The 13,040-nt window shown below is 40.4% G+C and overlaps 1 protein-coding gene across 2 annotated transcripts in view; it reads left to right on the plus strand.

Moving 5' to 3' along the window:
- The window catches only part of LOC143280171 (phosphatidylinositol 3-kinase regulatory subunit alpha-like), a 182,659-nt gene that overhangs the window by 141,793 nt on the left and 27,826 nt on the right, over positions 1-13,040 (plus strand). For both annotated transcript variants that reach the window (XM_076584764.1, XM_076584765.1), the window contains exon 8: positions 8,987-9,067. In XM_076584764.1, the coding sequence (XP_076440879.1) occupies positions 8,987-9,067 (81 nt within the window). The remainder of the gene's footprint in view (positions 1-8,986; positions 9,068-13,040) is intronic.

Genomic DNA, 13,040 nt, shown 5'->3' on the forward strand with positions numbered 1-13,040 from the left:
CACAGAGTGTCGCATTTGAGTGCTTTGAAATCCCTTTTTTTTTTCTCTTTTTTTTTTCTTTTTTTTCCTTCTTCCTTCAGTTTGGTTCACTGTATTTTTGTAACATTTTCTTTCCCATATTGATGCTGATTGTGAGCACTCTGGGCCCCTGTGCTAAGGAGATAAGATAAGGAGATAACAATGCATTATGAATGCCCATTGTTACTGTTATCATTATTGGTAACAAACCAAACTTCTAAATACATGGATTCAATTTTGTGTGTGTGTGTGTTCATAGGTTTGTGAAATGATTGGTGTGTTGTGTAAAGAGTCACATGAGAACCTATGATGACCAACACAAATTAATGACCAGCCAGCACGCACGCACGCACACACACACACACACACACACACACACACACACACACACACACACACACACACACACACACACACACACACAAGTAAGAAGAAGAAAAGTATATTATTTTGTGCACTTTGTCTTGCTTGGCTTCAGTCTGTAAACTACACAAAAATAACAAATAGACAAGGAAAGCTTCATGCATATTGCTATGAAAATGGATGAATGTGCTGAGTAATTCTCCAGTTTGTTTTGTCAGTTGTTCTTTGTAAAGACAGGGAGGGTTTACAAGCATCTCAGGCTTTGTTTATTCTTTGAGGAGGTATTTTGAAGGAAATGAGGAAAGGCTCGGACTAAGATTTTGCAGTATTGAACATAGGAACTTAATTCGACAAAAATGTGTCAGCTGATACTTCACCTTGAACGTGTTATATTTAGAGAAGTTGGACCAAAAGGGAAACTGGTGACATACTTGACTTTATTGGTTGCCAAATTCTTTTGTTAACAAACCAAGATAAATAAAGTAAAACTATCACTGCCTTCCTTTTTGAAGACTATTCAATACAAATATAACATTGAAGAACATAATTGTGAACAACAGATATCTCACACTTATTTCCACAGTGCTAAAATGTGTGTGTGTGTGTGTGCTGGCTGTGTGCACTGTAACAGCTGTATAGGGTTTTTATGATAGTTGCGTCTGACTGACCATCAGAACAGCATCTGAGATAACTGTTGTCCCGACTATCTGGGTGAGAATTCTATTGTAGTGGAGAGTGTCTTTTGCAAGTTACATCACCGCTTTCTTGGCCAAGAGGGCTTTAGGACAGTTGGCATTGGGATGGCCCCCAGAGGCCAGCAGGCCCCCACGGCTGCAGTACTTGAGCCAGTTCAATCTTTCCTCCATGTTTGAGAATCAGTTCTTTTCAAAAGACTAAACTGTAAACGAATTCCCATTGCAGTGGAGAAACCGTCGATCATACAGCTCACACTTTGCTGCGACTCACACTAATTTCCACGAGGCTGGAAGAAAGGCTGAATGCACTGCAACAGCTGTCGACCAAACGCCTGGGCACCCTCCATTCACACTCTCAGGCTTTTTTAGTCTTTGACCAGCGGCCTGTGAAATGTGTCATGACGTTTATCCCAATCATATGCTGATGACTTCATGTTCATTTTGGGTCTTTGACCAGAAAGCCGTTAAATTTGGACTGGCATGAACCCAGCCCCAGAGGGTAAAGATCAAGGTGTGGAGGTGATGATGACGAGGTGTTTGGTGTCAAGAGCCGTTAACGACCTGCAGTGTTTGGGTCTGTTGTGGATTATCTTGCCACCAAGTGGGGCGATGTTGGGCAGCGTGTCTGGGTTTTAAAGTACACACTTTGCAGTTATGTGAAGGTTCTGTTGCAGTATGTTAATAACCACTTGACTGGCAAGATGTGGAATGCTGGGATTTCCCAGCAGGTGTGTGTTCTTCAGTTTAACATCTGTTCACATAGTCGATAGTGTGATTTTAGAGAAGAAAAAAAAATGTATAGGAACGAGAGATCAATACAAGTAAGGTGCAAACTTTTTTTTTTTTCTTTTTTTTAATCAAAGAAAATGTCCAGCTGGACTGTGAAGCAAATTTTCAGAAATAAACAGTAACAAGGAATCGTAAACAATGTCTGCAAATGATCTTTCAGGACAGTTTGGTCTAAAAATGGCTTTAAAGCCTCATATTCAGGCAGTAACACTGCGTGTGATAGGATAGACTGTGAGAGAAGTTCCCGGCATTCATGCAAGAGGTGAGTGAGAACTAAAAACTGATACCCCTTTCCAGTATCCACCAGGCCTGAGAAATACACACATGCAGTTTTGGCCAGGAAATAAAACCTCACTCTGATGCTCTTAGAATGATGGCCTAATTTGTGCAGTCACAGTAGAAATGTTCAACTGATGATGTTGAAAGATTGACCGCTCTTTGCCTCACACATAACAAATCAACTGTCTAGTTGGCATTTTGAGAGCAAGTTTGGGCAAGTTTTGCCAAAGCTACCGGGCCACTATGGTGAAGTGGTTAGTGTCATGGACAAACAACTGGCAGGATGCAGGTTCGAGCCCCATAAGAGGCCTTTTTTTTTTCTTTTTTTTTTTCAGCTCACGGCCAGCTTCTACCCAGAGCTGAGTGTGCTGTGGGCTCAAATAGGAAGACTGGGACCACACAGTCGAGGGTCATCCACCTCACAGATGCGTCTTTGGAAATGTTGCTCAGATTTCCTTACCAACACTGCAGGTGTCTGTATTTCTCAGCCTGGTTGATGCCAGGATGTCTTTTGAGCCTTGTCAGGTTGTCCCAAATGGAAATGGACCCCCATTGCAATGTATTCACAACCTCCATCATCATCATCATCATCAGAATATAGAAAATGAAATGTCTGAAATTCTAGGTCACCAAAAAAAGAAAATGCCACAGCTGTTTCTTTCTGTCATCTCTTGTCATAAAGATAACCTGCTCAAGTTTCTGTACTTTGTTGAATAATTCATGCAGTGTGGGTCAGTTCAATAAATTTGGGTAGCGGAGAGTGCCATCACAGTAAATTAAGCCCCTTTTTTTCTTTTTTCTTTTTTTTTTCTTTTCTTTTTGATACACAAGACCGAATTGTGAACTTGTGTTTGAAACTGCTCAGGTTCTGTGTGTGTGTGTGTGTGTGTGTAATACTACTTGTCTGTGTGTCTCTTATAGCCCTATTTTAACTCACTCAGTACGGCCAGTCCTCTCTTCTCCTCTACACAGACCCCTCGGATGTTCAGTGGGTGTCTGAATGACCCAACGTTTAGCTTCAATCGTCAGAATTGTGGTATTCTTTGTCAACATTCACCTCTTCAGTATAAGAGCCTTCCGCTTGCAATATTTTGATGATGGTAATTGGGGTGAAACGCTGTTAACGTCGTCTCTTTCGCCGTTCGTATGGAATGAGTTAAAGGGGTCCATGCAAAGGTAACACAATCCACCCTGTTCTTTTCATGGCAGCTGGAGCCCACCACCCTGTCTCGTCCTGACTAGTGTAGCAGTCTGTTCAGACCCCTGTTGGTTTTTACCCCAGGGTCAAATCTGGCTAGCACAGATGAACCGCCCTGGGTCTGCGGAGGTAAAATTCAACATGTCTGAATTGACCCCCTTGCAGCTAGATCCTATTCCTTACTCCCATGTAATGGGTATTGGGGTCATTCTGTACCAGCTTGAAATGACTTGCAGAGGTAAAAAATTTTGGCCCAGTACGTATTGATACAGGCTGTTGAAGTATGAAAACCGACAACCATGTTTGTTCTGTTGAATTATTATGGAGGGATGTGGGTGATGTGGTCGATAAAGGCTAGCTGAGAGAGATTACCCTTCCTATTTTAATAGTATGCTTAACTCACTCAGTACGGCCAGTCCTCTCTTCTCCTCTACACAGACCCCTCGGATGTTCAGTGGGTGTCTGAATGACCCAACCTTTAGCTTCCGTCGTCAGAATTGTTGTATTCTTTGTCAACATTCATATCTTCAGTATAAGAGCCTTCCACTTGCAATATTTTGATGATGGTAATTGGGGTGAAACGCTGTTAACGTCGTCTCTTTCACCGTTCGTATGGAGAGAGTTAAGCCTGTAGAAAAGGGGTGAATTTCCAACTGGGGAGGCTAATCCAGAATGACCCTGGGATAAAATCCAGAAGGGGGTAGTAAAAGGCTGTTTCTCCAGTTTGATTGCACAGCAGCAGTGTGTAGAATTAGTGCCACCCTGCTGAAACCTGTTGCTATTTTTAGACAGGCTTGCCCTTTCGGGTGTCCTGAGGCTTTTTGTATTGGGTGGCGTAAGGTGCTTAGCTGCTTCAGAGGTCTCAGCTTAGGGAGAGAAATTGGGTATCCGGGTTAGGTGAGGGGCTCCGAGTCTGTGTGTGTGTGTTTACTTTCTTTGATTTAATGCCTTTACACTTTAAGTGATATTAGATGTTGTGTGTGTGTGTGTGTAGGGTACGGGGGGTGTGTGTGTGTGTTGTATTGCGTTGTATTAGTTTTTGTCATAGCAGATTTCTCAAATGTTTTTCTCTTGTAATATTTTGAAGATCTTTTCTCTGATCATGTTTTGAAGATTGTTTTTTCCTTTCTGTTATTACGATGATAGGTAAGGATGAGGATGCTGTTGCTGTGGAGATCCATCTAGTTTGAGGCAGCGTAACTGGGCTGTACTTGAGAAATCAATTCTTTTCTTCAGAACACCAGTATCAAACATGCAGACCTGAAATATACAGACTGCATATAGACATACTTGTCAGTATGTCAAAGTTTGGTTAGTTTTTCGTTATTTATTATTATTATTATTATGTGTGTGTGTGTTTTGAGTGTTTCATTTGACACAGTTGGACTGCGATTCAGTTTGTATATTGTCATTGTATGATCCACACCCCAAAAGTGGCTAAAGGATTCAATTTCTTTGAGTCTGTAATTGTTGGTCAGGAGAATCAAGCAACACTGTAAAAGACGAAGAGCGTAAGTAGATGACAGTCTGTTGATCAAAATAGATGTTGGCCTTGTTTGGTCACTTAGCCACATGACCAATTTTACTTTCAACAACAAAACATTATGCTCAGACAAAAGCAACAGTAATGAAAGTGCACAGACTAATTTTTCCTACTTTACTGTTTGTAGTCACCGTGCAAGCTAATCTAGATAAGAATGTATTTGTTAAGTGTACCAGAATCAATGTGTTTTTTTGGGGGGGTTGGGGGGATACTACATGACAAGCACATACATAAGTTGGAAATCATATAAATACAAAGAAATAGAGTAGGATTTATATATATATAAATATATATATATATATTCAAATATATAAATATTTGAATATATGTTAGTGCTTGTGCATACACAAGCTCGCTGTCTCTCTCTCTCTCTCTCTCTATATATATATATATATATATATATATATATATATAATCACACACACACACACACACACACAATAAGAGATAGAGTGTATCAGTGTGTATGCCATCGTGAATTCACGCCACACATTACATATGGGGCTGATGACTCTGTGTACAGTTGGATGGTAGATGGTTGTACATTTCTCTTTTATTCATTTTTGGTTGGTTCAAGAGACTGAGCATTGACTGCTTTGAGGAAGAAGCTGTTGGCGAAACGATTGGTTTCAGTCGCAGTACTTGAGTGTGGAAAATCAAACTGAGCGGTGAAAAAAACCCAAAAAACATAAGAAGAAAGAAACAACATGTCTTTGTCCAGAACAAGTGAGCACACTACCTATTGATTCATGTATCAACAACAACAACAAAAATCTTCAGCTTCGGTTAAATCCCAAACCCTCACCACCACCACCACCCTCTTTCTTTTTTTTTTCTTTTTTTTTTTACAGTGTTGGAGTAAAGGTGTCGAACATTGTGTGTCGTCCGTTCACCTTTATTGGAGGAGGGGGGTTGGGGGGGGGGGCAAGGGTCGGGGGGGGGGGGGGGGAGCATCACAGTGACCGATTTTAACCCTTCCAAGTCCTGCAACACCCCCTCACCCCTCCCTCCTAACTTTCTCCCTCTCTGCCCCGCCCCCTCCGACCTCGCGTCACCTTTTCCTCCCCCTTCACCTGAGCCTCGCGGGCTTGTCAAGCGAGCGCGGATTGGCTGGTTGCCAGAAAGATGGAGCGATTAGATTGGCTGACTGAGGAGTGTAGCGAGGTAGGCGAAGCGGCGGCAGACGAGAATGTGGCAACCGGTGGCCTTGAGTTGGAAAAAGAAGTGAGACCAAGAGTGCTTGGCTTGTCTCGACTCTCTCAACTCATACTGCGGCGTGTGCTTGTGTTTTGTTTCCCCCTGCTCATCCCGATTTGCGCGTTGCGGTTTTTGTGGTTTTTATTCTTCGTTCTTCTTCCCTTTGTGTGCTTAGTTGCCAAGATTGTGTGTGAAAGAAAGTGTGGGATGTATTGAGTGAATCGTGTCGTTTTCTGGAAAACTTAGTGCCATCAGCGACGTCTGGGTTCAAAACGCCAGCATGCGCGTGTCTGGAAGGTGCGATATAAATAGACGCTCTCTCTCTCTCTCTCTCTCTCTCTCTCTCTCTCCATGTGTGTGCATATGTCTCAAACGATGTCAGTAAAATACATTAATTAACTGTCAGATTGAAGAACTATGCAGCAACCGAGCAAGAAAGTGAAGCGTGTAATCAGTTAAATGTGACTGCAGAGTTAGAATACATAGCATTTATAGATAAGTCATTGTCTTGTAGTGAAAAACATAAATATTGCATTTTTCAGATTATAACGATCAATCACTACCAAGTTCCTGCTTTTCTTCTTTGTGACTTTTACCAAACCCCCCACCCCCACTGCCTTTCTCTTTCACTCTTTTTTTCACTCATATCAAACCCTCTAAGGCACATAGGCTCATTTCCAGACATTTCTCGTAATCTCTTCTTAATAAGTCATTAATGATTTCTTAATGATAATGGTAAAGACAAAGAAGACACACAGAGAGTGAGAGAATATCTAGATTATTAGATACTATTTATGTATTGATAAAGACTGTGTGACAAATTGTAGTTCTTCAACAGTGTTAACTTGGCAGTTAAGATATACATCCTTTGCATAAATGCAATATATCATTTCTGTGCAATTCAGACAATACTGAATTGAAGGAGGAGGCTTATCTATTTTGATACATACATGTATACCTCTTTACAGAGAGTCATCCATGTTATGAATTTGCATTTGACCACTAATGGCATTTGCACACAGTACCTTAATCTGTCACCAAATCCTGTGCAAAATACAGTAAGGAGTAGTTTTTTTTTTTTTTAAAGCACACTGCTTAGCCCAGGTGTGTGGTTGGATGCCAGGAGCCAAATCAGAGCTTGAGATACCCTGCTATCCAGACTGATTGTACAGAACAACTAAACCAGAAGGACAGGTGGAATTTATGCTCAGTTCCACTTGCCTGTTTGGCACCAAGTTTTGCCTTGTGTGAGTGAGAAAGCTGAACGAGCAGTGTGCTTCAGACTCAGAGCAGACTGGTCACACTCCTCCCCTGTTTTCACTGAGACAAGGTGTGTTTCATCAGTAAAACTGGGAACAGTAGATCTGACATTGAATTCTGTGTGGGAACTGTGTGACTGTGTGTATCTTTCGAAACAGTTGTAAACATCATCTTTTACGGTAATAAATATTAAATACAACTTTCACCGTGAATCATGTGTGCTGACTTGTCATTGCTTTGATGGTAGTTGCTTTAGTTAACCACCACTTCACTTAGGGCATGTAGATATATTGGGGGGGTTCAGCAAATTTTTTTTGGGGGGGGGGGGGTGTTTTATGAATTGTGAGGCCACTGCATCTCAAAGAGTATGAAGTACTCAAATAGTGCAATGTTTTAATTAAATCATGCTGCTTTCTTTCAACTGTCATTGTTGAACAGGAGTGTAGAAATAACTGTTGTGATATGTTCACAGTGTAAAGAAACATACCATTTTTTGTTCACAGTGTAAAGAAACATACATTTTTTTTTAAAGTCCCATGCACATAGGTTTTTGTCCAAAGTCTTACACTATAATGAAATTGTGTCATTTTGTGATGGGCATGTTGAAAACTGGTGTGAAAAACTTTTATGTGTAGATTACAGGGAGCTTAAGGAATAAAACCAAGTGCACAAAGTATCTGGAGTTTTGTTGTTTTTGTTGTAAATTATACGATGATATCATAATGCTGGATTGAATAATAATGCATGATCCATCTTCATTAACATAACAATATAAACATAAAATGATTAATGCAGTTTTTTGTTGTTGCTTTTGTTTGTTTTGTTGTTGTTTTGTTGTTGTTTTCAACACAATCTGCAATTCTAAATAAGTGGCAGAAAGATGTTCAAGCACACCTGACTTCTGCCTGGGGTGATCATGTTTGGATGACAAAAATGTTTTATTGTGTGTGATTGTGTGCATATGTCTAATCCCCTTTCTCCGTGTAAAAGAGTTTACTTCAGAAGGATTGAACAATTGGACTGACAGTGAAAACATTCATAATCAATGGTCCTGCTGTTAACCATTTGGTGGTTGATTCAGTAGGAGAAAGAGAAGGCCAGAAGTTTGTTGGCTTTCAGCCAGTAAGTAATGCCAAGGCTCTTCAGTGAAAGAATGGTACTTATTCATCTTGGTCAGGTTACTCACTGTAAGAAATGTGGGAGTGTGAAGGGGGTGGTGGTGGCAGTAAGGGGAAGTGTTGGAGATGGCCAGGGGGTAATAGAGGCTGTATCCAAATTCCATTTGCCCCCAGTATTGTATTTGTACATGTATCCTACATCTTTTATTCTTTCTCCTAATTCAGTGTTAAAAACCACAATCATCTTGGTCTGTACCATACACACCAATGATTTAAAAAAAAATCCCTTGCTCAGGTATTCAGTGCATACAGATAAATTGTTTTCTGTGGTTTCCATATATGGGTTCCTTGCTTCTTGCCTGTTGTCACATTTTGTCAATCATGTGTCTTTGGCATTCACAGCCACTCTGATTGGCACAGGTGTTGTTCATGACTGAATGGTTGTCTCTAATGTGTGTGGAGGATATGGGAATAAGAGATTATTTTCACCAGAAGTGACTCATTCGTTGTCATAATGTGTGTGCAGGAAATGGGAATAAAAGATGACTTTCACCGGAAGTCGATTCTTGTCTGTGTGGACGAACTGTGTGGGAGAAATCCAGACGAAGTAAGTAACTTTTTTTTTTTTAATTTTTCATTTGTTTCAGCTGGAAGTTGGAAGTGGTATAAATGACTGCATGTGTGTATAATTTGTGTGTGTGCTGTCGCTTGTGAGTATGTTTGCATTTTTGAAGGTGTGTGTGTGTGTGAGTGAGAGAGATTTGAGATGTTGAAAATTTCTTCACCTGTCTTCACACAATTTCTCTCTTGCCTCTCTCATTCGCTAACTACCCCACCATCTCCCTTACTTTCTCTCTTCCCCTTTCCTCATCTTGTTTCTCCACTCTGCCACACCTCTTGTTCCCATTTTTGTTTGTTTATGGCAGTATTGAGTTGTACGTGAATTTTTGTACTGATGTTCTGTGCATGTAATTTTGATAATGTTTCTGTTCTGAAAATTATTAGATTTTAAATTTTCTTTGGCCAGAAGGTTGGATTTAAACAAGCATATTGTGCTTATTACTTTACCGTCTCCGGATAAAAAAAAATTCATTTTTCATTTGTTCTCACCACCACCCCTCTCACCCCAGCCATTTCACCTCTCTGAAGAAAAGGAGACTGCTTTTGAATCTGTTTATTTCGTTTTCAGTGGTGTAATTAGTTTAAACCAAACAAAAATTAATCAATTTTTTTTTAAAAGACATAACCATTTATTTTATTATAATAAAATGATTAATTGAGACATCTTGTTATTGCGCATATTCTTGAAGCTCTATGTGCTTTACAAAAAAAAAACATTCACTCAAATATTCCGCACAAGCATACGCATATAATTTGGCATGATGCATAAGGATGCAAAGCCCAGACTGAATCCGTGAATGTGCAACAGTGGAAAAAAAAAGTGTAAGCTGCATGCACTTGCTCACACATCTCCTGAACCATGGAACTGATCCGGTGTCAGGTAGGGAGTGGATAGGGTCAGAGGGCACTGGGTCAGGTCACCCTGTCCTGGCTGCACAATGACGTCAGGGAAGGGAGGGAGAAGGGAGGGATGGGAAGTTCACTACCGCCTCTTCCCTCCCTTTCCCAGGACAACAAAGATATTTCGCTTCTCTGCACCACCAGGTTTCAGTCTTGTCTTCTGCGTGCCCACCCATGCTTTTTTCTTTTTTTTTCCTCTTGAAAATCACTCCTTATGGTGTATGGTATTTTTTGGCTTTCAGTTCGGGAGACTTACCTGTACATTGGAGTTTGGTTGGAGTTCTGTCCTTTAAAAGGGTGCCTCGAAAGAATTATGGTCCCACCCTTCATCCTAAGTAAAGACCCACCCTGTGATTCCTTTGGCTTCGAAAAGGAAGGATATATGCATGGTTCAAAACTGATGTCCCAGGGGCTGGCTCACACACTCAGTCATGAATTTTTCTGGTTGCCCATCTATGTGGTAGAACTCCAATCAAACTTCAACTTCGAGGTAAGTCTTGGTTAATCTTTCAATTATCTGTCGACTTGGGGCCCCTCTCTTTCCACTGTTGTCCACACCTCATCTCCACCCACCCTCTTCATCCCCCACCCACATTCCCAAATCTTTCTTCCATACCTGATAAAGACTGAAATGAATGTAGCATTTCAGTGTTTTGATTATGGTGTGACATATGCCGATATGGTGATATCTTTTTTGTATGTCTTTGCTGATGTACATTAATTGGAAAACAGTGATAAACTGGTAACCTTGATAAGTTTCAGACGCTTTGTGCGGAGCATTGGTTGTTTGTTGGGTTGTTTTTTTTTCACTCCGACAGGCATGCACACATGTATCGCAAGTTACCACATGCATGTGCCTGACATGTCACAATACTTAACCCCTTGACTGCTACTGGCTACGATGTTCGTCAGTGAAGGACTGCCACATCACTGAGTTAAGACCGAGCTGACAGGTCCAGGTGTCAGTCACCATTCTTTGTTTGCACAGTTTATTTATCTGGCATTTAATTACTTTTGTTCAGCAAAATCAGCCACACCGCTGATACAGATCTACAATAATAATAATAATAATGGTATTTATATAGCGCTGAATCTTGTGTAGAGACAAATAAAGCACTTTCACACCAGTCATTCACAGGCATGCATAACAGATCTACAGTAAACATAGTTGCCTTTGAATCTATTGCCACACTGATCTCAACTAGGTTCAGCAGTCATGGGGTTAAACTAGAAGTCAGTGCAGTAGAGGAGTTGAAAATGAAAGAAAACAACAAAGAAAACGTGGTTATTGCCAGTTTGGTTTAAAGATTCCATGTGCCCTCAGAGAGCTAGAGCTTGTTCTTCAGTTGTTAGCCTTCTGAAGTTCAGTGCCTCTTTTTGTTTTTATTTTTAATATTTACTTGTCTGTTTCTGTTGTTTATCTTATTTCATTTTGGCTAATGTTTATATTGTATACCAATAGTAGGCTCTCAAGGCCTGACTAGGTCATTGGGTTTATGCATAGATCAGTCATCAGCTCTTTTTTTCTTCTTTTTTTCTTTTTTTAATATCAGTTTTAACCAGATGTGATGAAGCTTGTCAGGATCACTGTGCTTGCCTAGACACCTCCTTGAAACCGAAACTCAAATAGAAGTTAGTGCAATATAGGAGAAGAAAATCATCACACTTAATAAAAGAACATGGGACTAGGGAATGGGAATATTCTTTATAGATTCTATTCAGCTAGATTAGAAGAGTAAAGGGGAGATCAGTCATTTATTTTGTTTCATAACTCTAGTCTTGTTGTATAAACAATTTTTTCTGTAATGGCCTCTTTATTTTGTTACAGTTTTTTGTACTTTTTAAGGTAGTTTTAAGTTCTGTTGGCTAACACGGTAACAGACTCCTCGGTCTGTGTGAAACGCTCAACAGTTTTTGTTTTGTTTTTTTTTTGTTGTTTTTTCTTCTCCAAAATGGGGAATTTTTTACAAGTTTTTTTTTTTTTAATGGGCTGCCTTTATAGTTTATTTATTCAACAAAAGGAAAATATGCAAGAAATACCATGGGGTGGGGCGGGAGAGAGGGGGTGGAATGGGGGCTTAGGGTTGCCAAAAAATGTGGATTGGTTCCTTGCAGTCTTAAAGAGCAGTTGCTCTCCCTCCCTCCCTCCCTCCTCCTCCTCCTCTGCACTGTCCTTCCTTCTCCTCCTCCCTCCTTCCTGTTTCCCTCCTCCCTCCTCCAGTCCTGCCAGACATGGTGGTGCCAGTGAGGAGAGTGGAGTTATGAAAGCCTTTCCTCCCACCCCCTTCCAGCGTAGTAATGAAGGCAGTGGCAAGCTGTTTTGTGGGCTCATTGAGGAAGTGACCAGTTCACATACATACTTGCCTGCTGTGCCAGTGCTTCAGGTGGAGTGGTTGAGAGATGGCCCCCTGATACATGGGCTGGCCACTCCAGTGGTGGCTGGCCAGGTACAGGAACCACTGCTCTCTACAGCTCCTGGTCTTTTGCCCTCTTTGTAGGGCCTATGTTCTATTTTGTATTTATTTTATTTCAGTCAGTCATATTCTATGTGGGGCCTGTCTTTCACTTTGTTGTTTTAATGTTTTTATGTGTTTGTTTTTATTTTTTAAGTATATATATATGTGTGTGTGTGTGTATGTGTGTGAGTTGTAGCATATAGTGTGCACACTTTGACACCTTGACACTGAAACTAAATCTATAGTTCCTTGTGGTTTCCATGGTCCCTTCACAGATAGTTAGTGTTCAGCAGTATTATTCCAACCCTATTCTCATCATAAATGATATCAATCTTGAGTCTTGATGTGCACAGGTCAAGCAGTGGTAAAACAGGAAATACTGGTGTTATATGTTTCTTTTGCAACAGACGTTTTTGATATAAATAGCACTTTATTTGAAAATGTCACAATGCAAATGCAATTAATTCGACAGGACAAAAGTCCTGTCGTAAAGGACATATATATATATGCAAACACTAAGTATGTGAAAGACATCTCTGGGTTTTATTCAGAAAGAATTATAACTGTAAATGTGTTTAGAGAAAATGAAAGTGAGAATATTTG

This window comes from Babylonia areolata, chromosome 3 (genome assembly GCF_041734735.1).
Source record: "Babylonia areolata isolate BAREFJ2019XMU chromosome 3, ASM4173473v1, whole genome shotgun sequence".
NCBI classification, from domain to species: Eukaryota; Metazoa; Mollusca; class Gastropoda; order Neogastropoda; family Buccinidae; genus Babylonia; species Babylonia areolata.